General features: G+C 38.2%; 1 protein-coding gene and 1 pseudogene across 6 annotated transcripts in view; one reads left to right on the top strand and one right to left on the bottom strand.

The window, feature by feature from the left end:
* The window catches only part of CDK14 (cyclin dependent kinase 14), a 605606-nt gene that overhangs the window by 126116 nt on the left and 452873 nt on the right, over window positions 1–26617 (top strand). For 3 of the 6 annotated variants that reach the window (XM_058297008.2, XM_071215177.1, XM_071215176.1), the window contains one exon: window positions 23730–23834. The exons of 2 other annotated variants lie outside the window; for them this stretch is intronic. In XM_058297008.2, the coding sequence (XP_058152991.1) occupies window positions 23730–23834 (105 nt within the window). Of the gene's footprint in view, window positions 1–250; window positions 554–23729; window positions 23835–26617 lie in introns of those variants that run through there. One more of the 6 variants, XM_058297009.1, reaches the window with a different exon arrangement.
* Window positions 24320–25170, bottom strand: LOC101423716 (transportin-1 pseudogene; annotated as a pseudogene).

Raw genomic sequence — 26617 nt, 5'->3', positions numbered from 1 at the left:
TTTGAGTCAAGCAAGTGAAGGACGGGAGGAGACTACTTTTTTTCATTTGGGGAAACTGATGTCTGTGAATTTAGCTGGATTGGATCTGAGTAGAATAAATATCTCTAGTGTTTTAGGGATCTGGGGGTTCCTCCCTGTTCATTCCACCCCGTTCCTCTTCTGGAGCACAGAAATGCACCTGCTTTTCAGTGTGTGCTGCCTAGAAAAGGTCCGCGTGCTGCTAGTTTGCATCATTACCCCCGTATTGGTTATGCCTTCATGTACTGAAGTGTTAATCCTTCATGCGGTTCTCCTTGCAGTGGTGGCTCTAGTAGTAGACTGTGAGCATTTTGGATGCTAATGGAGAATGCATGAAGGACCCAGACAGGCTGCTCCAAAATGATGCTTACCTGCTCCAGAAAATGACACCAATCAAGAGATAGAAATGTAAACCTTGACATTAACAGAGGCTGAATTCCTAGTTCCTTTGTCAATTGGCATACTGTATTGGTGGAGTGTGAAGTTGAAGGACATGTTTTCATATTGTTCAAAGTGAGATTAATGCATGGTCCTGGTGAGTTTGTAAGTTTATAAGGTCTGTCTCTTATTGATCCTGAATGTTAAGGATATCAGCATTTGATTTTCTTGATTTAAAAATATTCTACTTTTCTATACTTTAACTCAGTGATTCATGTAAAATATAGCACTGTAGATAGTAAATAATAATTGAGAAAATCATCAATTTACTGTCACAAATAAGCTACATAAGCCTATTCTGTATAATTTTGTGACATGAGTAAATTGAAGAACGAACTCTTAATTACGTGATAGGCTGAGAAAAATTTTGATAGTGTTAATTTATGGTTCACTGTAAGTGAAATTATTTTGGGGGACAGCCTTAAATGTGCTACTATATACATTCAACTATTTATTTTAAGTTTTAGGCATTGATTTTTGGAAGTGACTATTTGGCTGTTTTTTCAAAGAACTCAAATTTTCTTTATTTTGACCGTTTATTATTTCCTAAAAAATAAAGATGGGCTATAGCCTATTTTTTCCAGACTTGTTGTTCTTTGATTTAAAACTTTTTTCTATTTTGAATATGAAGTGTCCCATGCTTGCTTCCCCCACCTGAAAACGTGTTGTCTTCTAGCTATTTATATTTTCACCTTCACTTTGTGAAAGCTGTGAGGTTTATTTCTTTGTCCCATGACAGAAAGAATTGTGTATTTGCAAACTTTTGCAAAGGAGAATAGGAGAGCAGTAATATGACATTGATTTTACAATTGAACAGTTTTTTCCTTCATTCTACCAATAATTATTAACTACCTACTATGTGTAAGACATTGTAAGACATGCTGTGATGGAAAAACAGATTGAAATAGAGATGTGCCTTTATACACTTGGTGTTTTATTCTGGGGTGTGCTCCATTATGCTTTATCATAGATAGTAGGTTTGATGTTTTTAAAATATTGTATTTCCTGTTTAGGAGACTCCTTTCCTCTACTTTCTTTAAAGCATTTTTTAATTTATTGAATGTTTATGGGGAGTCTACTAAGTACCAGTGGTAAGTAGAATAGGTCTGGTGCCTGTCCTCATGAAACTTACAACTTATTTCTTTTAAAAATACTCCAAGGAGATATTTTTGGATTAAAAAAATTTTTTTTTTCATTTTTGGTAATTGCAAAACAGATGCCATATGCTTTGCTTTTTATATGGAAAAAAAACAAGTTTTTTTTTATTATATGATGTCACTAAAGCAGGTTCCTTTATGAACATCACAAAAGAAAAACTGGTGATATTAAAAACAGAAGCCTGTAGGGAAGGGCGAGGAATAAGAACATGCAGTGAAGGAAAGATATACAATTATATTTTGATTCTTCATATAGCTTGGCTACTGAGCATAGTAACTGGGGCTACTAAGATTCTCACAGGTTAAACATATAAATTCTTTGTTGGTAAAGGGCAACCATCAGCCAAAATGCTCAACAGGAACTTGCACTGTGGCCATTAACTAATATCTGATCATTAACTTTTGAATTTCACCCACTCTGCTTCTAGTTTCTCACTCTTCCTTGCTTTATAAGCAAAGACTGATCATTTCGAGGTGCTCTTACTGAATCAGAGGATCTTAGAACTGTTCTTTGTCCTAACATTTAGCCAATGGGAGCCTGCACTTCCTGCTGCTCTTATCAGTGGGCACTGAACCAGAAAACCCCAGATAGCCTCTGAGTTGGAATGTGGGAGGAACGGGAGAAAGGGAGTAAGCTTGATGCCTTGTTAAGCAGTTTTCCATTGAGTGGGGTATGCCTAGTGTGGCTTGGAGTTATGTACCCCAGAGAAACATGTTCTTCATCTTAGTCCATTCTTGTGGGTGTGAACCCATTGTAAATAAAACCGTTCGATGAGGTTGCTTCAGTTATAGGTGGTTCACCTGAATCAGGATAGGTCTTAATTCTCTTACTAGAGGCTATGCAGAGAAGGTGACAGAGAGAAAAGTCACCAGGAGTGCCCCAGAAGCTATAAGTCAGTGGAATCTGGAAGAGAAAGGAGAAGATGCTGCCATGTGCATTGCCATGTGATGGAAAAGTCAAGGAATTCCAAAGCCCATCCAGAAGAAACTGATCCTGGGGGGCAGAGAATTTTTTTCTAGCCTCTGAAACCAGGAGCCAATAAATTCCTGTTGTTAAGCCAGCCCATTTTATGGTATTTATTTTAGCAGCTGGAAGTTAAAACCTGTGGCTTCATCCATATAGCTTTCTCTTTTTCAGATTTCTGTGTGATATTTCTTCTCTTACATCCAGATAATTTTTCTGGCAGAGGATCCTTTTTAGAAAGCCAGGTTTAAAGGCCCCAGAGTTGTCCATTTTTTTGCCATTGACTGATATGATGATTCTTAGACTGGATGGATCAACAGTTTATATCTATGCCTTCAACACACTATCCACGGGACCCAAACATATATAGAAGATGAAGATTCAACATGGCAATACCTGATATCTGTGTTATTCCATCTTCCCAGTCATCCTGGTCCTTAATGAGTCTTATTGCTTTCTTCTCCAGTAGCTACTTAACTCCAGACCTAACTTTTTTTTTTTTAAGATTTATTTTTTATTGATCTCCCCTTCCTCGCTGCCCCCCCCCCATTGTCTGCTCTCTGTGTCCATTCGCTATGTGTTCTTCTGTGTCCACTTGTATTCTTGTCAGGTGCACCCGGAATCTGTGTCTCTTTTTGTTGCATCATCTTGCTGCATCACCTCTGTGTGTGTGCGGTGCCATTCCTAGGCAGGCTGTACTTTTTTCGTGCTGGGCGGCTCTCCTTATGGGGCGCGCTCCTTGTGCATGGGGCTCCCCTACATGGGGGACACCGCTGTATGGCACGGAATTCCTTGTGCGCATCAGCACTGCGCGTGAACCAGCTCATCATATGGGCCAGGAGGCCCTGGGTTTGAACCTTGGACCTCCCATGTGGTAGGCGGACGCCCTATCCGTTGGGCCAAATCTGCTGCCCCAGACCTGGCTTTTGATAGGAATTCGATTCAGAATCAGATTAATCAAATGCATATTAAATTTGTGTTTGGGGAGGAGGAGAGGAGGATTAGTCAGAAAACAAACTACAAAAGCAATTATTTGACTTAGCGTTAAAAGTGTTTTTCTTTTGCTTAAAGAAAATAGAAAATGAAGAGAAGCATTATAGGTCAGCTCTGCCTGTTGCATATTTCTCCCAGGATATAAGTACTATGTAAGAAAGATGACTTGGTGTTCAAGAGCTTCTCAGTTTATTCCCTGTGTGGACTTGGACAGATTTTGTGTGCCTCAATTTAATCATCTGTGAAATGGAGATAAAAAATAATAGTACCTGTCTCATTTGTCATGCAGATTAAATGAGAAAACATTTCTGAAGCATTTTTCATAGTAACTATTGTATAAGAACTCAGTAAGTGTTAGACACCATCGTCATGATCTAAAAATCCTTAATTGCCATATTTCTGTTCTATCAACTTGCTTTATATCTTATTTACATTCTTCTGTAGTTTCCATATTTATTAAACATATAAGACACTTTCTTTGTGTTTTTGGGTTTCAAAGGATAAAAAGAGTATGTGATAGAATGCTCCAGTGTTCTCTTTATCATCTGGCAGGCAGTGGAAAAATGTTATATTCTATAGATTTATTCTGCTGCACAATTGCTACACATTTGCACCAGTGGCTTATTCCTCTGCTAAATGAGATCTCTTGCTAAAAATACAGAAGACCGTGAAATGCTTTTGGATGCACAGGGGTTTGTTTTCAGGTGGCAGGCAAGCAGCAGGATATATGTATCTCACTGCTCTGCTCTATTCACCTTGAATATCTCAGTTAGGATTCACTATTGACTTTTTTCCATCCTAGTAAAGGATTACAGAACCAGTTGTCGTGTTTGGGACTTTATTATTAATGGATAGCTGTCAAATTCATTATTGCAGAAATTTTAGCTCTTTGCAGTGGATGGACCAATTGTTAAAGCTGCATTGAAAGGCACTTCTCTTTTCTCCCCAAAGATTCGTTGTTCCCTGAGCTTCTCTTCATAAGCTCTGTGTAGTTAGTGACCCATATATGATTCTCTGAGAATTTTAAAGACTTCAAAAGTCAATCCTATATTGAGCAATGCCCTATATTTTTAAAATTCTTTTGGGGGGGGGGATGTTGCATGTAGTTTTATTTATCAGAATAAAAACATTAAATTTTAAACTTTATAACATCATTCATGACAGTAATCACTAAATTGTTATCCGAGTATTAATAATACATTTAGATTTTATTAAAAAGATGATTTTTGTAGGTGAGGAGATATAAGATGTATTTATTTATATAACCATCTGTTTCAGAGTAAGAAGAGATAGTACACAATTTTATTTTTCCTTCAGGGAAGGGATTTAAAAATATTTATAATCTTTGTTTTTAAATGCTGTTAGTATGGTTACCAAGGGAAAATAATTCAGATCCTAATGGGTCAGTCGGTATCTCCAGTAGTGTCTTCAGTTTCCATTTTTAATGATATTGTACCTTCAGGATGCCTTATCTTACATGAGGGACAGAATAGTGAGCTACAGATATTTGAAAGGTATAAGCATGAAGGAAGAAATGAGCCTGGTTTACTACAAAGAAGCTAGGGATGGTTCAGTGAAACTAAGAAGAGAAACAAAACAGAATTCAGAAGGCATCTGAGACTGTTCTTTGCACAGCTTTGAGACAAAGGACAGCTTCTCCAATCCTTAGGATGCTAAAAAAAAACCCTCAAACACTGAGCCTACGTGTACAGGTAGAAACATCCTACACTGGGCTATTGGTTGCAGAAGTCTATGAATCTGAGTTCAGATGTGTTTATTAGTTATTATTGCCTGCATGGTAGACGTTTTATAATTGCTGTTGTTAATATTAGTCATTCCCCCCTTGCCACATCGTTTCACAGCCCTGCATGGTGTAAGGTCCTTTGAAAATACACTCTGGTTTCCTCTTCGCAGGTAGGACCCAAAACAGAACATAATGAATATTAACAGCTATATTTAAACCTGTTTATACTGTGAGAGGTGAAAAAAAGTCCTTATTTGCAAGAACAGACTTCTTTTCTAGAATAAGAGCTTTAGGGGGATGGTGTCTTGATGAAGAAACTAATTAGCCATGCAGTGTGAGCCACTTTGTTTAGCTCGATTTTTCTATTTTGTCGAGAATGGGTCTTCCAATTCTCCATTGGAGTTTTGGGAATTTTGTAGGTTGGGCTAAGCTTTTCGCGTTGAGGAATCTCAGTGCCAGGGCATTCTCTTACTGTGCGTGGGCCTCATTTCTGAGCCCTTGACCTATAAATTGGGGGAGGGGACAATATAATATCAACTCTGCATGTAGCCAAGAGTGCCTACAACTGAAAGTAGGAGGATTGCATCCAGTATCCATGTGGATCTAAGCCCCCTCTTGACATAGATGTGGAATGGACACAACCAATCCAAGGTCCACAGGATGGAGGAATACAGTAAGGATTAGAGTGGACTTACTGATAATTCTATTCATGAACTATTGTGGTTAGTAAATGAGAAAATGTGGCATTGGTGTGGAAAAAGTGGCCATGGTGGCTGCTGGGTGCGGGGAATGGGAGGAAGAGATGAGATGTGGAGGCATTTTTGGGACTTGGAGTTGTCCTGGGTGGTGCTGCAGGGACAATTTTCGGCCATTGTAGATCCTCCCATGGCCCACTGGATGGAACGTGGGAGAGTATGGGCTATGATGTGGACCATTGACCATGAGGTGCAGCGATGCCCAGAGATGTACTCACCAAATGCAATGGATGTGTCATGATGATGGGGGAGAGTGTTGCTGTGGGGGGAGTGGTGGGGTGGGGGCGGTGGGGGTGAATGGGGACCTCATATTTTTTTAATGTAATATTTTAAAAAAATGAATGAAAAAAAAATAAAAAATAAAAAATAACATCAACTCTGATATTTACCTCCTAACACTATACTCATTTGGCCATAGGATACAAATGCTATATCCCTGACTGTCTTTTTTCCATGATGGAATTTTAACAAGCATATAATTGTGGATATTAAGTGGGAAAATTTACATATCTTCTTCCTTTTCTCCTTGGCCTTTTTGGGATGTTTAGTAAGTTTTTAGTGGAAAGAGATCTCACTCGACTTTCACAGAATCATCATGTCTTTTTTTTTTTTAACTTTATATTTTGAAATAATTTCAAACTTACAAGACAGTTGCAAAAACAATACAAATCCCATACAGAGAACTCTAACATACTCCCACCCCAATTTTCCTCAGATACTCAGATCCACCAGTTTTAACATTTTGCCATTTTTGCTGCATTATTCTGCCTGTCATCAATCTCTCAATCTATTTTCTGTAAGTTTGAGAGCAGGTTGAGCACATCATAATCCTTGAACACATAATACTTCCATGCATATTTCCTACAAACAAGGATATTCACTTCTGTAATCACTTTAAGCACAGATATTGAGATACGAAATTTAACATTCATATAAAGCTTATATATCTATATTCTAATTTTTTCTTATGTCCCAATAATGTTCTTTTGAGAATTTTCTCCTTCATTCTTAGATCTCATCCTGTATCATGTATTGCATTTAATTGTCATTATCTCCTTAGTCCAAATTACTTTCTTTTTTTTAGATTGTGGAAACATATATACAGCATTAACCTCCCCATCCCAACCCCTCCCAAGCATACTATTCAGTGGAATCAGTCATATTCACAATGTGGCAGTACTGCAGTACCCTCACCACCATCTATTACTTGAACTTTCTCTTCAAATCAAGCAGAAGTCCTGTGCTTATTTTGCATTAACTCCCCATTGCTTCTCCCCCCACCCCCACCCCCGCCCCCTACCACTGTTCCCTGTAATCTGGGCTTTCCTTTCTGTCTCTAGGAGTTTGCATATTCTGTGGTATTTTCTTTATGGTTACCATAGGGTTTACATTTAATACCATAAGTCTATAATAATCTTGTTTGCTTTGATACCAACTTAACAACCTTAATACCATGTATTAATTATGTTCTTATATCCCTCCATCCCCCTACCTTTATGTAGTTTTTGTCAAAAGTTACATATTTATATACAATAAGTCCAAAAATATGGATTTTTATCATTACATATTATGTATTTACTATTTAGATCCTGTAAGTAGTAAATAGTGAGTTACAAATAAAATGCTCAATAGTACTAGTATTTATACTTGCCCATGCCATTGTCTTTACTAGAGATGTTATTTTTCATGTGGCTTCAATCAATTGTCTAGTGTCCCTTCCTTTCAACCTGCAGAACTCCCTTTATCTTTTCTTATAAGGCTGATCTAGTGGTGATGAGTTCCCTCAGTGTTTGTTTATCTGGGAATGTCTTAATCCCTTCCTCATTTTTTTTTTTAAATGTTATGATTTTCTTCCTTTTTTTTAAAAAAGATTTATTTATTTCTCTCCCCTTGCCCCCCACCCCCTGCCCCAGTTGTCTGTTCTCTGTGTCTATTTGCTGTGTGTTCTTTGTCCACTTCTGTTGTTGTCAGTGGCATTGTGCGGCACCATTCCTGGGCAGGCTGCACTTTCTTTCATGCTGGGCAGCTCTCCTTACGGGGCGCACTCCTTGCACGTGGGGCAACTCTACATGGGGACACCCCTGTGTGGCACGGCACTCCTTGTGCGCATCAGCACTGCACATGGACCAGCTCCACACGGGTCAAGGAGGCCCAGGGCTTGAACTGCGGACCTCCCATGTGGTAGACGGATGCCCTAACCACTGGGCCAAGTCTGCCTCCCCTTCCTCATTTTTGAAAGTCATTTTTACCAAATGTAGAATTCTTGGATGATAGTTTTTTTGTTTTTTTTTTTGCTTTTGGCAACTGCCTTGTTGCTTCTAGGGTTTCTGAAGAGAAATTGGCACTTAATCTTATTGAGGTTCCCTTATATGTGACATGTGGCTTCTCTTCTGTGGGTTTCAGAATTCTCTATTGTTGGCATTCAGTACTTTGATTTTAACACAGCATGGTGTGAGTCTTTTTGGTTTTATCTCCACCATATTCTTCTGAATGGAGTAGGCTTTCATATCCTTTTTCCAATCTGGGAATGGAAAATGTTCAATCATGCCATAGAAGCTGTCTTAGTTTCCTAGGGTGCCATAAAAAAAGTACCACAAACTGGATGGCTCAAAACTACAGAAATTTATTGCTTTTCAGTTCTGGAGGCTAGAAGTCTGAAACCAAGGTGCCAACAGGACCATGCTTTCTCTGAAGTCACAGGGGAGAATCTGTTTTATGTTTCTCTCCTGGCCTCTGAACAGTGGCTGGCAATTAGTGCCCACTCTGCATCAGTCGTCTTGTGTTATCTGCCTCTCTGTCTGTGTCCACGTCGTCCCTTATGCCAGCCATGTGGACCAGGGCCCACTCTGATCCATTTTGGCCTCATTTTAATCAGTGACATTTTCAAGGGCCCTATTTCCAGATAAGGTGACATACACAGGACTGGCTGTTAGGCCTTGAACATGTCTTTTTTGGGGCTACAGTTCAACCCATTACAGGGGCAGTTGGCTTCTTTTCCTCAAGAAAAGACCTGTTTTAGGAATTGTGGTACTCTTTGCAAATGCAAATTCCTTTTAAAATTTCTGTTCTGGATTCTGAAGTGACTTCCTTCTAATTATTTTTTTTCAGAGTTATCAAATAAACTCTGGCAAATAAAGAGCAAAGCAAGGCTCAGGGTTGGTTCTCTTTAAAGTAATTTTGTAGTACTTTTTTATAGACATTGTGACAATGGCAATACAATGCTACTGTTTTAGAAACAAGTAAATCCATACTGTTCTATGCAGGAAGGAATGTTGCATGTGATATTATAACCCATGTATATTCTTCTTTCTCTACACATGCCTCAAATCCCACTTTTTAAATTTATAAATATATGGGGTGAAATTATTGGAAAATTTCATTTCAGAGCTCAAAATTATGCTAGAGTTATCTGAAATTACCACGATCTTTTGCAGGAAGTTTGAAGAAAAAATGTCATATCTGAGGAATATGAAAATGATTACCACTCATATTAAATTTAGAGACTGAAACAAATTTCTCCTCTAAAAGACTTGACCTCTCTCACAATCTCAATCTCTTATTTGATCATAAGAGTAGAATCTGTCATCATGTAGTTTAGAACAGTGCGAGCAGATCACCTGGGGATCTTGTTAAAATGCAGAGTCTGACTCAGAAGGATTGCGGTAGGCTTGAGATCCCTGTTGGTGCCCCTGCTGCTGGCCCGTGAACAGCAAGATTTGCAGAACATCCAAGATGAGACCCTGGCCCCCAAAGGCAACATTCAGAAAACCTATATAGACCACAACCTTAATACAGGTGGTACTTCTACCCTTACGGTAAGTGCCCAGTAATCCTTATGTTAAATTTATCATTATGTTTGGACAAAATCAAGAACATAGAGGTCAGTGACTATATGCACCTGTCTATATGAGCCTATCTATAAAAGCCTCTAACTACAGGAGTCTGTAAGCAGAATTGTATTTCCTACCTATATGAACTCAAGCTTGTAATCATAATAGAAGGGAAAGCAACTTAAAATTATTTTAACAACATATATTGAAGCTCAGGCTACTGAGAAGACCACCTAAATATTTCATAATAGGACTAACAAAATAGTTATCAAGCCTGTTGGTGGTAATCATTGACTCCTGGTAAGGGTTGTAAGGAAAGTCGAATCACGGATGCATCATAAAAGAATGTCAAGTCCTCAGGGATCTCCAGGTTCTCCATTCAACTATGTTCGTTAGCTGATAGATTCAGGATTTACGTGAAATTAGGTCAGACCAGTCAGGGAAAATCAGAACGTTTCAACTGAATCAAAATATTAGAGTTCTGGCGAGTGGAAATAGCTTGATGAGGCCTTTTCATTGACTGAGAAAGATCTCCAGTTAGGAGGTGCTTCATTGTTACATAGTTTCTTAGGACTAATTTTTTCATGCTCTATTTTTAGGTAAAGAGGAAGACTTATATTGAGGAAAACAAGTAGCCATTGAGGAAATATTAACAGAACACCTGATTCATGTGCTTCAGGGCCACTGAAGCAGTAGAAGATGGCTTCTGTGCTCAAGGTCTTTCAGTCTGGTTATGGAAGCATAAGCACATGAGTAACAGAACAAGGGCAAAGAAGGACCTTTTATCCACACAAACCAAACGAAACCAGACATGTGAAAACAAATTCCACAGTGGCTGGAATAGAAAAGCAACACATATTTAGTGAAAAATTAGGAGGTCCAATCTAAAATGCTGTAGGTCTTAATGGGGGCATTTTGGCTGCTATAGTGACTTAGGGGCCGCATGAACAGCATCTAGTAGATAGGCCCAGGGTTGCCAGATGTCCTGCAGGGTGGAGGGCAGTGCTGCACACAAATAATTGCCTAGCCAAAAAAGCCCAGGCACCATCCCTGGGAAACAGTGCCAGGATTTCAGAGTTAAAGAAGATCTGCCAAGTCTGTGTTCATCAGGAGAATTGTCATGGTGTGTTCCTGGCAGCCTCCTTTCTAAACTAGAAAATCATAAGGGAAAGCAGAACCTAAAGGAAGCACTAAGAAGCGAATTTGTGTGTCTGGTTTTGCATCTGGCTGATCTATTCAAAATCATTTACCAGCTGTAAACTGCTGCCTGGATTTCATAATAGAATCTTAGAGCTGTAAAAGACCTTAGGAGCTGTTTACTCCAACTGTTTCATTTCATGGGTGAGAAGACTGAGACCCAGAGAAGACTGAGACTCAGAGAGTTTTAGCTGCTTGTTCAAAGTCACTCACTCCTGCCTTTTATGGGTAGCAAGCTTGCATTTGCATTAACTAATGTTCTGAAGGGGATTTTAGGCAGACACAGCTGTAACTAAAACACATTCATACATCTATCCCCACATCCATGCTTTCACCCTGCACTGTCGTTTACACTGCCATCTCTATACAAATACATACTATTGGGAAGAGAAGGCTACAACCAAAGAGAGCATAGGATACTTTTAGATATGGTAGCTTTGGGTAAAGATGAAGGCAGCTGTCACAGGTTGGGATTCCAGTTGTGGCCCATATGCATAAGAAATTCCTACTACGAACCCCCTCCCCTAAACCTTTCCCATCAATATGCTGATAGCGGAAATTCTTTGACCAAGCGATAAGACATTTGTTCCCTAGTGCTTAGAGTGTATATAATTCTGGGAGAAGTAATACTGTGATGTGCGTGCTCAAAAAGTTGTAAATGACTGATGAGAGTTCTTTATTGGGAGCAGATTTTGAGAGAAGATTTTGAACAGGAGAAAGCCATCAGACCCTCACAGTGGGTAATGAACAAGGGAAAAAACAAATTCAAGAAGTTTTCAAAACTTGTGCTTATTTCACAGTTTTGCATTGGACTTGTGCTGGATATTCTATTCGTGAATGTGAAAAGATCATGACTTAGCTACTGTCTGATGCATGATACATATTTTCTGTGGTTTCCCAATCTTTGCCTTCACTAAGAGTGTGGAATGAAGAAATAGAGATCACATTCAGGACCCTGTAAAATGCCCATCACCAGAGAATGATTCAATGGGAAAATTTTCAGCGCGAATGAATTCACTTTCAATGAATGCCAACCGTAACTGAATTAAGTTGTGCTCTTTCAAATCCACTGCTGTGCGTTCAGTAGACAGTTGTCTGGATTTTACAATGCTCTAAGCTAAAATCGTAGGTCAAACTGTGACTTTTGGAGCCTCTAACACTGTTTGAATTTCTAACAATTTTTACCAAGATTCGAATCTGCCAGCAAATGAACAGATCCCTGTTCAGAATGAGTGAACCAAAATAATAGATTTAGATGAGCACCCAAATGTCTGTTGCATTTTTAAACTTGTTTGAACTTCTAGGTTTTATTGAATTTATTGGAAAAAAATAAAAAAAGAGTTTATTTTGGCATTTGTGATGTTTCTTCATTTTGTCTGTTTTTGAGCACCATGAGACATCCTGCTCATGTGATTTTTGTCACTTCAGTTTCTAAATGGAACAAGGAAGTGTGAAAAAATGCAGTCATGGAGAAAACACATTCTTAATTCCTATTATTATTTTTCTGTTGTTTTTAAGCAGTGTAAACAGCCTGCACATTTCCTGTGACTTGTCTTGGCCAGATGTACCAAAGGTGGTTTCCTCTGGCCCTATGTTTTGAGAAAACCACATTTAACCCCTATGTTTTGAGAAAACCACATTTAACCTGTGGAAGTCCCTTACTCTCCATGAGTTAGTTAACACAAATGTACTAGACCCTTCAAACAGAGTTTTGAAGAGCAAGACACTTTTGGAGGCTATTAAAATGAATAGAAGGCACAGTCTTTGCCCTGTGGAGGATACAATCAAGTTTTCACAAAACAGGAATAAATATAATCCAAAGTATAACAAATTATTGGAGAGGACTAAATGCGCAGTCACTGAAATGAACTCCCAGTAAAGGAGTGTTGTGAATGAGGTGGGTTTCTGGGCAAGGTAATTTTTTAAAAAATTATTTTATTGATACATTTTAATAAAGCATTCAGTTTATCCAAAGTGTATAGTTGGTGGTATTTGGTATATCACATAGTCATGCATTCATCAATTCAGTCATTATTAGAGCATTTTCATTATTCAGTGATAATAATAAAAGCAAAAAACAAACAAAACTCATGACCTCTCAATCTCTCTGTGCTTCCCCTGCCTGACATAGCTATTTTGTTGCCATCTCTCTAGTTGATTTGTATTTGTATTTTCTTTAGATGGAGTCAAGCAATATGTAGTACCATGTGTCTAGTTTCTTTCTCTTAGTGTATTTTTTTTAAACCATTACTGGAATTTTGTTGATACATTACTCTATACTTTCCATCATTTGCTTCGGTTATATTTTTGCCGGATATTAACATTATGTAACATCAACATACATTTGTTCAGTTTCAAAGAAAAAGTCTTACATATGCAATATTACCCACAGTCATATTTCATGAGGTTTCACTATGCTATACCTCCCATGTTACTCTTTTTTGCTTTCCTTCTAGTAGTATACATGACCTTAGACTTTCCCTTTCAACCAGTCATACCCATATAATAGCACTGATAGTTAGAAACACTATGATGTGCTTTCACCTTTTCTAGTCATTTCCAAAGATTAACAGTCTTTTTTTTTTTTGACCAATTCTGCACAGATTAACCCTCAGCTTTCTATTCTCTACCCTCATTCTATTTCTTGGTGACCTGTATTCTGTTTATTAACTCCTTGAGTTTACACAATGTATTTAGTTCCTATTAGCATAATTGTGTAGTATTTGTCTTTTTGTGTCTGGTTTGGGCAAGGTAATTTTTGAGGTGAGTCTTGAACAATGTAGTGCCACTATGGCTTGATGTGGCAGAAAGGTTTTTCAGGCTGAAAGCACTAAACAAGTACATGTAAGGGGCAGTGAGAGCTGATGGCGCTGGAATGCCCAAGAGTTTTCTGTGCCTGGAACATCTGTAGCTACTGGCCTTTGTTCTTGGCTAAGGGCCCACATCCTTAAACATATATATATGGCTAATGTAGTTTTGAAAGCCAATTTGCCTCAGTCTATTTAAGTATTGATTACAGACAATTAGATTCTCTTAATTTCAAATACTTATTTAGTGTGACTGATTATTTTAACGTATTTCAGACACCTTAAACAACAAAGAAAATATGCATAACAGTTGCAAGTTATATTACTGTGCTTATTAAAGAATACCTAATACCAGATTTAATTAATTTTATTATTATGTCAGTAATCCTTTTTATGCCTTCCTAAGGTTATAGATCTACATATCTAGATACCTTCCAGGGGCTTCAGTGTAGTGTTGTTTTGTATCTTCCAGGGTTGTGATAAAGCCCAAGTCAAACAGTGCCTTCTGGACCAGCCAGGGGTTTAGGATCTGAGTTGTTGACTATTGTGATCTTGGTTGCTTTTCCTAAAGTTATTCAGGTCTGAATCACTGGTTAGCAGGCACGCTGAGTTTTCAAGGGTTAAATTTCACTTACATTACTAAAATTTAACTTATTTCCTGATGAATGCACAACATTGTGATTATATTTAAAGCTGTCGATTATACAATTTGGATAGATCATGTGGTATGTGAATATATCTCAATAAAACTGCTTAAAAATAAATAAATATGTAAAAGTAGCCAGAAATAGCAGCTATTTATGCTAGGGGAATCAGAGAGAGATTGAAAGGTGAAGAATTTTCTTCTTTGTTTTTCTGTTTATCTTTTTTTTTGTTTATTATTATTATTGAAATAATGAAAAGGCTCTAATAATTATTGAAGTGATGAATGCAGAACTCTGTGATTATACCAAATACCATTGATTGTACACTTTGGATGAATTGTATGCTTTATTAGTATGTATCAATAAACTTGATTTGTTAAAAAAAATTAACTTATTTCCAGAAAATATCTTTCACAATGATTTCACATGAACTTTTGCAACCTGGTTTCTCTCTGCCATATGTATACTTTGTAAAACATTACTCAGACAATGCTACATACTGTTTATCCTGTTACTGTATTATATTGACCTGGTTTGTTATGATTGGGACCTGTTGTATTGCTCTTCTCTCTATATATATGCAGCTTAGATCTGCTTTTTACAGGATCTGATCAGTTCTTTCTATTATTGATACAGTTGTCACTTTTTCCACAGTTACTTGGTTTACTTCACAGTTCCCTTTCTTAAATCCAAATGTATCCTGTTACATTCACCCTTCTTTTATGTCTACCACATACCCTTTATATTAAATTTTGAGAATAACAATGAACTCATGGTTTTTCAATAACTTGTTCCATTTAACCATAAATTTTTTTCTCCTTTTGATGTTCAGTTATAGTTGACCAGTGGGAGCCCTTTTGGGCAGATTCTTTTGTCATTCCTGCATGATTTCTGACATTTTTCCCCTCCCCTCCTCTGCCCTGCTATTTTTGCTGTTGTATCCATTCGCTGTGTGATATCTGTATCTTTTTCTCTTTTTGTCTTCTCTTCTTTCTCCTCTAGGATTCAGAGGAATTCTATCCTGGGGACCTCTGATGTGGAGAGAGATTCCCTGTCAAAGTGTCACCTCAGTTCCTGGTCTCTGCTGCACTTCACTTTGACTCTTCCCTTTGTCTCTCTTTTGTTGCATCATCATCTTGCCATATGACTCACTTGTGTGGGTAGTAGCTCACTGCATGGGCACTTGGCTTGCTGCATGGGCACTTGGCTCACCACACAGGCAGTGACTTGCCACGCGGGCATTTGCGTGGGCACTTGGCTCACCACGCAGGCACTGGCTCACTATGCAGGCACGCTTTCTTTTCTTTTTTTTAACCAGGAAGCCTCAGGGATTGAACCCGAGTCCTCCCATTTCGTAAGCAGAGGGCCTATCACTTGAGACATGTCCACTTCCCTATTTTTGACATTTTTGAATGGATTTTAGTTTTCTCATAACAGCTGGATGTTCCATAGCTTTTTTGTGTTTCCTACCTTATGTAGTGGAATCAGCTACTTTCCAAGGATTCCTGTTCATTTTAATGGAGAATTGTAAATATAGACAATATCTGAACACTAAGCATGCACATGAAAGTTAGTAGATCAAATGGCTTAAATCAGATTATGGGTTCCATTAGATTCCCCCACTGTACCCCCATTTTGGCATATTATGCTCTATCCTGTAGTTTTCTTATGGTATGGGAGTATATCTTTGACTAAGACCTTCTACTGTACTTGACCATAAGCATTTTGAAGGGAGAGAAAGACAAATTCAATTTGGAGAGGGGAAAGGTTTATTTACCAAGAGGTTGATGGGAGGGTTCAAGTAAAGACTTGAACACTGGGAAGCAACACCAGCATATAATCTGCCCTCTGGAACCCCACTGCATTACTAGGATTCATCTGCTTATTTCTCTCTTCAGGTAGCCTGGGTACCTCAATAATTTTATTCTAAGAGCAGCAAGAAATTGAAGCAATGGACTTGATTCTTACTTATGCTTGTCAGGGTCCTTCTCGAGAGCTAACCCTTCCCTCTTCTATTCAGGGTTCTTAGAGTGAGCTTCCTGAGAAGCTTGGGAGGTCTACCAGATGATCTCCCTCCCCAACCCACCATCTTTATGTGGGACCTGGATTCAGCTTTCTGTTGTGCTCATGGTTAGCAGAGTCAGCCAGATCACATTTAAGTAATTTGTCCCAAATATTGGTAAATTGAAACTTTCCTAGAACAGACACTTGGCCCTATGTGGAAAATTCAAGTATAGATTACTTTCCTGGATGAAGAAACATGCACAAAATAGATGCTGATACTGGTATTATTCACACAAATCTAGGTGAAATGGAGATCAGCACAAATTGTGTATAAATTTTAATTGCATGGAAGACAGTGGACTTTATACTATTGTGCTGTATAATACTGGTGGAGTTACATTGTGCAGGAAACTCTCAATATTTGGTTATAGTACTAGTCAGTGGATAGTAGTTATGATGGTCAACACTTATTTTCTCTTGGATTTGAAAGAAGTAGTGTATCAAGTTTGGAAAGTAGCATCAGCAGCAGTGTTCCCAAGAGCATTCTGCTCAAGTATCAAAGTGCTTCATGCAATTTCAGTTAAATGAGTGCATTGGCTTTCTATTACTATGTAAATTATCACAAACTTATTTGTGTATTATCTCAGTTTTTGTAGGTCAGAAGCCTGGGCATGCTGTGCCTGGATTCTCTGCTTAGGTCTCACTGGGCTATCAAGGTGTTGGCCAAGGTTGTGGTTCTCATCTTGGGTTAAGTGTCCTCTTACAAGTTTAATAGTTGTTGGTAGACTCATTTCCTTGTGGTAGGACTCAAGTCCCTGTTTTCCTGCTATTATGTTCAGCCCCTAGAGGCCACCTGCCGTTCCATGTATTATAGCATCACAAGTTTATAGTCCTGGATTAATTGATATTACTTGTCTGAGCTCTTAAATGAGAAGAGCAATAAATACTATCAGCCCTTTCTCCCAGAAGCTTTGATTTTACGGGTATTTTTATTTATTTGAATTTTTGCAATGATCCTTTGAAAGTGAATTATATTTCCACTCTTTTTTTTTTTTTTTTTTTAAAGATTTATTTATTTATTTAATTTCCCCCCTCCCCTGGTTGTCTGTTCTTGGTGTCTATTTGTTGCGTCTTGTCTGTCTGCTTTTGTTTCTTTGTCCGCTTCTGTTGTCGTCCGCTGCACGGGAAGTGTGGGCAGCGCCATTCCTGGGCAGGCTGCTCTTTCTTTTCACGCTGGGCGGCTTTCCTCACGGGCGCACTCCTTGCGCGTGGGGGCTCCCCCACGCGGGGGACACCCTTGCGTGGCAGGACACTCCTTGCGCGCATCAGCACTGCGCATGGCCAGCTCCACACGGGTCAAGGAGGCCCGGGGTTTGAACCGGGGACCTCCCATATGGTAGACGGACGCCCTAACCACTGGGCCAAAGTCCGTTTCCCATATTTCCACTCTTAATATCTAAAAAACATCTCCTAACACTGACATATTTAATATGTAATATTTTTAAATTATAGAAATAGACTAGCATTTAGAACTTCTTACTGCTACATGGTAATTAGTATAACGAATTACTTAAGGTTTTGATATTTGGTAAATGTTACTCTCTTTAGTACCCACTCACAAGATATTTGATTGAAATTGTTTTACCTTACCAGCTATTATTTTAAAAGCTGGCAATATATATTATCTTTAAAAATTCTGAAAGATCAATAAGTACATCAAATATTTATTGTAATCTTTGTATTTCCTTTTATTGGATTAAGGTACTTGGCCTTTTTAAAACCAGATTTCAGGATTATAGTGAAAATTTTTCATGAATGTTATGTGGATGAAAAAGAGTTAGATGTGTCAGCTAGGAAAGGTGATTCTTGTATCATTCTAAAACATGAAAACCAAGACATATACTTGATGCCATCTGTAACAGTGAGTTTACCTAGACAGGGATAAGATTTGTGGTTTGGCCATTCTGCAGAATGTTGGACGTGAGAAGAGCAATTGTAAACCTCAGTTGGTTCCATTCAGTGCTTCCGTCTGCCTTTGATAATACTTCAATCATTTCTTTAAATCTGGGCTATATAGGCAAATAAATATTACTTTAGTTTCTGAATTAATACACAAAAATAAATATAGTCAATTTGCCAAATGCCTAATTTAAGCCCCACTATTCTCCTGAAAAAACCCTTACAATAAACGTTGTCTTAACTCACTGTATGGTTTTATTATTAATTGTAGTTCCTCTTTTTTTAAGAATGGTGTGGCCTGGACCTGAGTGTAGGAGACTGAAATGTATCTGTCTTGATTCTGGCTTAGATAAGCTCTCATTGTGCCCTTGTTTTCTTTTTGCACCTTTTCCTTTCAGCCTCTGTGTCTCCTTATCTTTGTGTCTCCATAAAGCAGCATATAGTTGAACTTTATTTTATTTGAAAAAAATCTGTTCTGGTAATTGTCATTAATTAGAGTATTTTGATCATTTATATTTAATGAAATTACTGATATATTTGGGTTTGTACTTAACATATTATTTTTTATTTGTCCACCTCTTTTTTGTTCTATTTTCCTCCTTTCCTACCCTTCTTTTGATTACTGATATATTTTGTAACTCCATTTCTCTTCTCCATATTAGCTTGTTAGTTATACATTCTTTTAAAAATGTTTAGGAAGTAAAACATACTATAATTGATTAATTAATTTTGTGCTTCCTTGATTTGTAAGAATGCAATGTCTAATTCGTTCTTCTACCAGATGCCCTTTATTAGGTTGAGGAAGTTCCCTTCTATTCTTAGTTTGTTGTGAGTTTTTATCATAATAGGTGCTGGATTTTTTTTTTTTTTAAGATTTATTTATTTATTTATTTCCCGCCCTCCCCTGGTTGTCTGTTCTCTGTGTCTGTTTGCTGTGTCTTGTTTCTTTTCTCCACTTCTGTTGTTGTCAGTGGCACGGGAAGTGTGGGTGGCGCCATTCCTGGGCAGTCTGCACTCTCCTTCGCGCTGGGCGGCTCTCCTCACGGGTGCACTCCTTGCGCATGGGGCTCCCCTATGCGGGGGACACCCCTGCATGGCAGGGCACTCCTTGCGCACATCAGCACTGCACATGGGCCAGCTCCACACGGGTCAGGGAGGCCCGGGGTTTGAACCGCGGACCTCCCATGTGGTAGACGGATGCCCTAACCACTGGGACAAGTCCGTTTCCCAATACGTGCTGGATTATGCCAAATTCGTTTCCTGAACCTATTGAAATGATTATATGATTTTTAAATAAATCTGTGCATTAGTTATTTATTGCTAGGTGACATATGGTTCCAAACTTAGCATCTTATTTTTTATTACAGTTAATAGATCACAAAGAAGGCTACATTAAAAAACATAAAAAACGTAAGAGGTTCCCATATAACCCACTCTCTACTCCCCACCCCATCATTTTTGTAGATTGTATTTTTTTAAAGATACATACATCACCAAAAAAATGTTACATTAAAAAACATAAGAGGTTCCTGTATACCCCCCACTCCCCCACCCCGCTCCTTCCACACCAACAACCTCTCCCATCATTGTGGCACACTCATCGCACTCAGTGAACACATTTTGGAGCACTGCTGCACCACATGGATAATAGTTTACCCTGGAGTTCACACTCTCCCACAGTACATTCAGTGGGTTACAGCAGGATATACAAAGCCCAGCATCTGACCCTGCAATGTCACTCAGGACAACCCAAAGTCCTAAAAATGCCCCCACATCACATCTCTTTGTCCCTCTCCCTGCCCTCAGCAACACCGTAGCCACTTTCTCCACCTCAATGCTACAATTTTTTCTATTACTAGTCACAGTAGTTTTATAGTAGAATATTAGTAAACTCACTCTAATCCATATTCCTCCATTCTGTGGACCCTGGGATGGTGATGTTCTCTCCACCTCTAGATCAAGAGGGGTCTTAGATTCCACATGGATGATGGATGCAATTCCTCTGTTTTGCAGTTGTAGCACTCTTGATTCCATGGTGTAGTGGTTGATCATCTTCACCTCCCTGTTAGATAACTTGGATAAGTCCAATGAACTAGAGAGTAAGAGTTGGAACTCAAACTTAGCATTTTAAAACAACAAATGCTTTTTATCACACAATTTCTGTGGTTCTCAAATCCGAGTACTTCTTATCTGGGAGCCTCTGGTTCAGGGCTCTCATCAGGTTACTGTCAAGCCATTTTAGAGACTGCTTACTATTGTTTGTTAAAATGGTGAATTACATGTTTTCAAATGTTAAGCCAACCTTGCATTCCTGGGATTAATACTGCTTAATCATGATGTATTAGCCTTTTTATATTAATATTATATATTGTACTCAGTTTGCTAAAGGTGTGGTAATAATTTTTGAATGTTTTTTCACAAGAAACATTGGTTTGTAGTTTTCTTGTAATGTCTTCATCTGATTTAGGTGTTAGAATGACGTTGGCCTCATAATGAAAAATTTCTTCAATTTTTTAAAAGAATTTTGATAGAATTGGTGTTATTTCTTACTTAATTATTGAGTTGAATTCACCAGAGGTGCCATCTGGCTCTGTTATTTTCTTTGTAGTAAGATTTTTAACTAAAATTTCTCAATTTGTTTAATAGATACAAGCCTGTTAAGGTTATTTCTTCTCAGGTGACCTTTGGTTTGTTTGTTTGTTTTCTTTTAAAGGAGTTTATTCATTTCATCTAAGTTGGATTTATTGACTTAAAATTGTTCACAATATCTGCAGAGTCTGTGATGATGGCTCCTTTCTCATTCCTGATATTGGCAATGTACTTTTCTTTCTTCCTTTTTTTTTCTTTGTCAGTCTCATAAAAGGTTTATCATTTCTTTTTCTTTTTAGTATTCTCTGAGAACCAGTATTTTGTTTCACTGATTTTTAAAAAATTGTTTTCTGTTTTCCATTTCATTGATTTCTGCTCTGATACTTATTATTTGCATTCTTCTGTTTACTCTGTATATTATTTACTCTTTTCTTTTTTTGTAGTATTTTTGGATGGAAGCTGAGGTCTTGCTTGGAGACTTTTTTTTTCTTTCTAACTTACACATTTCATACTATAAATTTCCTTACAGCTGCATTCCATACATTTTGATATTTTGTGTTACTTTTGCTTGGTTCAAGATATATTCTAATTTCCTTCTTGTTTTATTTAGTTTCCAAATATTTGCAGTAATCCTTTACAACATAAGTGTTTTCCTCTAGCTCCTCTTTAGGGCATTCTCATTATCACTGGCTTTAAGCAATTAGATTATGATGTGCCTTTCTGCAGTTTTCTTTTCTTTTCTTTTCTTTTGTTTAAATTTGTTTCATTTTATTTCCAACTTCTTTTGGGGTACCTTAAATTGTAACTTCTAAGAACCTGCTTCTACTCTGGGTAGGCCAGCTGATTTTAAACCCTTATTAGTGTCATTTATGTAGTTCTTCATCAGCATGCAAAACAAGGTCCCATCATGTGGGAAAACTTATATAAAAACTTTTAAATTAAAAAAAAAAAAGAAAAAAAAGAAAGTTTCTGTACTGTTTGTAACCCCCATTCTTAGGTTTCCTTTATTGTGCGCTATAGAATTTTTCTTCTTTCTTATCCCTATGCATCATTTATATGGTTTTTGTTTTGGTACAATTCCCCATAATATTTCAGAATGTACTGTTTTGTGAGTAGACTGAAATAGACTTTTTGTTTTTGCTTCTTCACGTCCAGTGCGGAGCTGTAACTGGAGACAGATTTCCACCCACAAAGGCTCCATATGTTAAAACGTTTCCCAACATCAACTTAATACAGTGACGGCAACACCTCCCTCCCGCCCCTCCCAGTAGGGTTGGGATTGTACTTTATTCCCTACTGGTTTACCCTTCCCCCCTGTAAAGGGTAACATTTTCCCTGGGTGCAGAGGCTCCCTCACAGTCTCCACGATGGAAGGACCCTTAACTATGGGACTGCAGCCTAAGTGTATGAGATTAAACACCATAAAAAGCTGCAAGATGCTCTTTTAAGGGAAGAGGAAACTGATCAGAGAAACACCTCCAATTTTCACCCCCAACTTGATTTTTAAATCCATGAAGGATCTTACAGAACATGTCTCTGAGATCATCTTTTGGGTGATGCAATAGCATCACAAAAAAATATAAAATCTTGGATTACTCCACTGGGATTCACACCGATCATGGTGCAAATCCCACGGAATGCAGAATCCTTTTCCTCATTGTCCCTTATGTTTCTCAGAGAGGTGCACCAGAGTCTTATAAACTGCTGTAGCATGGGGGCCACCTCTTGAGGACAAACGTAACCAAGACGACCAATTGTTATTGCTGTATTCTCTAACAACATCTTTGGTGTGTTGGGTCTGTTAATGATTTCTACAAGCTGGTGCAACACCATAGGAATATAAGGCTGCATCTCTATGCCCATTTGAATGGAAATTTCCCCAATTGCCCATGTGGCATTGTTGCAGACTGAAATGAACTCTGGATTTATCGGCATGAAATCAGCTATACAAGGCTTAACATGCTGAAAGCAAGCTTTCGTCAGGTCTCCTAACTGTGCAAAGGAACTCTGTTGAACTTCGGGCATTTTATCCTGCATGCATTGGTACATTAGTGTTAGAATGTTACTTCGTGCTACTAGCTGTTCAATGTTGCCTCCGAGTCCTTCAGCCAGGCCGCTGAGTAAATCAAGAGCCACTATCATAAAATCTTTATCTGGAGCTTCATATTGATCTGATTGAGCATTATTTAGCATGGCTTGTGCAAGAGTCTTCTGTACTAGATTTACACAACGCTGATACACATGTTCACAATATGGAAGGAAGCCAAATTGCAGGGCCATGGCAACTGAAGATAGGTACTCAAGGAAAGAGTAGAGATCTTTATCTTCATCCTTTAACATGTTCCATTTCTGTATCAGTGGAAGCATTAGCATCTGAATATATTCTGGTTTGTTTAAATAATGTCCTACTGAATCTGCAATGTTCCTATGGCAGCATAAAGAATGAGCAGGTTCCTGTGCTGGTATTTACTAAATGCAAAGACCAGGGTATCAAGTATATAAGCAAGGTAAGGAATGAGTTCTGTTCAAGCCTCCTCTTCTAAGGTAGCAAAGGCACTGCAGGCAGCTTCTTGTACTTTCTCGTTGCTATCCAGGATATGTGTTAGCAATTCTGTCTTTAATGGCTTCAGGTATGTGTCTGGAGGCTGCCTGACTACCCAGTGTGCATAGCGGCTAAGAGTCTAGCATGTTATGGAACACACAAGAGCCTTTTTATCAGAGAGGCACTGAATGAGGTAAGGAATGAGCTCAGGCAAGTATGGAATCATGCCGTGCATGCAACCTTCAGCAATTGATCGTAAAACCAAATATACCTGATTCTTTAACCACTCATTCATGATGAAAAAATAGTTCTTTCAAAAGGGACAAAATATGTGGCAAAAGCTCATCACGATACACATTTATGATAACATCTGGGGCAGCAGCAGAACATTTTCTTAGATTCCAGTCAGAAATTGTATCATCATCATCAATTTCATCATCATCATCATCTTCCTCTTCAATTCCATCTCCATCATGCTGTTGAGCCACCATCCTTGATCGATGAAAACATGGCCTTATATCCTGCTCACTATCAGAAATTGTTTCATCTTCTTCAACATTACCCTTAAGTAGGATAATATCTATATTTGAATACTTCATGCCATTCACTAACACAGGGATCAACTTAGGAAGATGCCTTATAAGTACATCGTTGCATATTGACTGCTCAGCTAAAGTTAGCCAAAATTCACAAGTTTCTAAAGCCACATTTTCATCTTAATCTTGGATCCTCTGTAGCATATACTCAACTGTATTATGCATGTGAGGAAGCAGGCTATCCATTCGAACTTCAGGCAACATCACAAGAGCTTGGCACACATTTTTCTGTACCTCTGGTTCTTCATCACCAGCCAACGCAAAGAGATTCTCAATAAAAGAATCAATGTGCAACATCAGAGCTTGGGTCCTACTGATGATAAACTGATAGACACATGCAACAGCATGAGACTTTATTTTTGGACTGCTGTGCTTGGAGAACTGTAAAAACTTGGGAATCATGATGTTGACAGGACGATCCAAAGCATCACCATCTAAAATCTCAGCAGAATCTTCCCATATCTTCTGAAGACCAAATGCTCCCTCACAAGTGTTATAATCTTCAGAATCCAGTAGGCTACAGAGTTTTGGCAAGAGGTCAGGCCAATTCTGTAATTCTCCTTTGGAGGCTATGGTTGTAATTAAAATACCTACAGTGGCTCTAATGAGAGGAGAGGAGTCACCAATATTATTCAAACATTCACTTTTAATAAAGTCTGTTACACCATTTGGAAAATTTTGAAGATGTGCTTTCACATTATTCTTCAAGATGAGACCACTCAATGATCTTGTGGGGGTTCATCTTCAGATTTTAATTTCATAAGAACAAAAATCAAGTAGTTGTTAAAATCTGGATATTGATTGAGTTGTTCCAGTTTTTGTTGCACGGTTCTCTGGGGACTGGGACTCCTTCAGCAGCTGCAGGATTTGCTGAAGCCCTTGCTCATCATGTTTCTACTCCTACTCCTTCCTGGTTTGCGGGTCCCACACCATCCCAGAGGCCACCGCCGCTCGGGCCCTCTGCCGGAGCGGCACTGCCTCCAGTCCATCTGAAATGCTGCAGTTTTCTTAATGTTTCCTGTGCTTGGGGTTTGTTGCATTCCTGGGGCCATGTGTTTATAATTCAGTTGTTTCAGTGATGTGAATAGTTTCTTATCTGTTGGCATCACATCTTTAAGAAGAATTTATAAACCCTTAAAAATATTGAGTGCATCTTAGTCTTCTTGTCATAAATGGTTAGTTTTTCATTATGAGTAGAAGACTCTGCCTTGAGTCTTTTAAAGACAACTTTGGCAGCTTTGTGGTGTGCCAAAGAGCATGACACTATCATCCTCATTTGACTTATTTAGAATATAACTTGTGGCTACTAGGTAATACACACACTTAGGACAGAATTGTTGTATAATATTTAGTTAAAATTTATTTGAAAGAGTTTAATTTGATTATATGTGCTTTTCTACTTTTAGTGATTTTTAGAAAATTATGTAAGTAAGGCATGTTCACTATATTATTCAAACAATGCAGGAGTGTGTTAAAAAGTTAGTAATCTTACCGTATTCCATTTCAGTTCGTATGTCTGGAGGTATCTGATGTTTACAGTTTGGTGTGTTTCCTTATATATCTCTCCTTATGCTTATAAACATACATACAGGTATCTATATCTGTATCTATATATCCAGATCCATATATATAGAAATATTTATTCCTCATATGGAATCATCTTATACGTACGTTTTACTTTTCTTGGCCGCTCAAGCAAATACCATGCAATGGGTTGGCTTAAACAATGATAATTTAATGGTTCACGATTTTGAGGTAGAAACATCCAAATCAAACCTTTATCAGGACAATGCTTTCTCCCCAAAGACTGTGGTGTTCTGGGGCTGGCTGCTGACGATCCTTGGTCCTAGGTTCCTCTGTCACATGGCAGTGCACATGGTAGACTCTCCTGGACGTTCCCTTCTCTTCCCTGTCTCGATGACCTTCAGCTTCTTGCTTCCCATAGATTTCCCTGTCTGTTTGAATTTCATTCTGCTTATAAAGGATTCCAGTTACAGGATTAAGACCCATCCTGATTGACTTGGGCCACACCTTAACTGAAGCCCTCTCATCAAAAGTCCTATTTACAATGAGTTCACACACACAGAAATAGATTTAGAACATGTTTATCTGGGGTACATAAAGCTCCAACCACCACAACATACCACTTTGAAACTTTATATTTTTACTTTAACATTATAGGCTTTTCTTAAAGCTCTTCTGTATTTCTGCTTTTGATAGCTTATAGGGATGTGGAAACTTTTTCACAAGAAGAAAAAAATTCTATAAGTAATTTCAGTTGGGTTCATCTTTTGTTTCAAGAGAATAATAAAGTTATTAGGCTTTACAGGCAAGCCAGAGGCCTTAACATGATTTAATAAGAACAACAAAATCTTAACGA

This window comes from Dasypus novemcinctus, chromosome 5, assembly GCF_030445035.2.
Source record: "Dasypus novemcinctus isolate mDasNov1 chromosome 5, mDasNov1.1.hap2, whole genome shotgun sequence".
NCBI classification, from domain to species: Eukaryota; Metazoa; Chordata; class Mammalia; order Cingulata; family Dasypodidae; genus Dasypus; species Dasypus novemcinctus.
The sequence above is the reverse complement of the archived record's forward strand: the minus strand, read 5'-3'. Positions and strand labels throughout refer to the sequence as shown.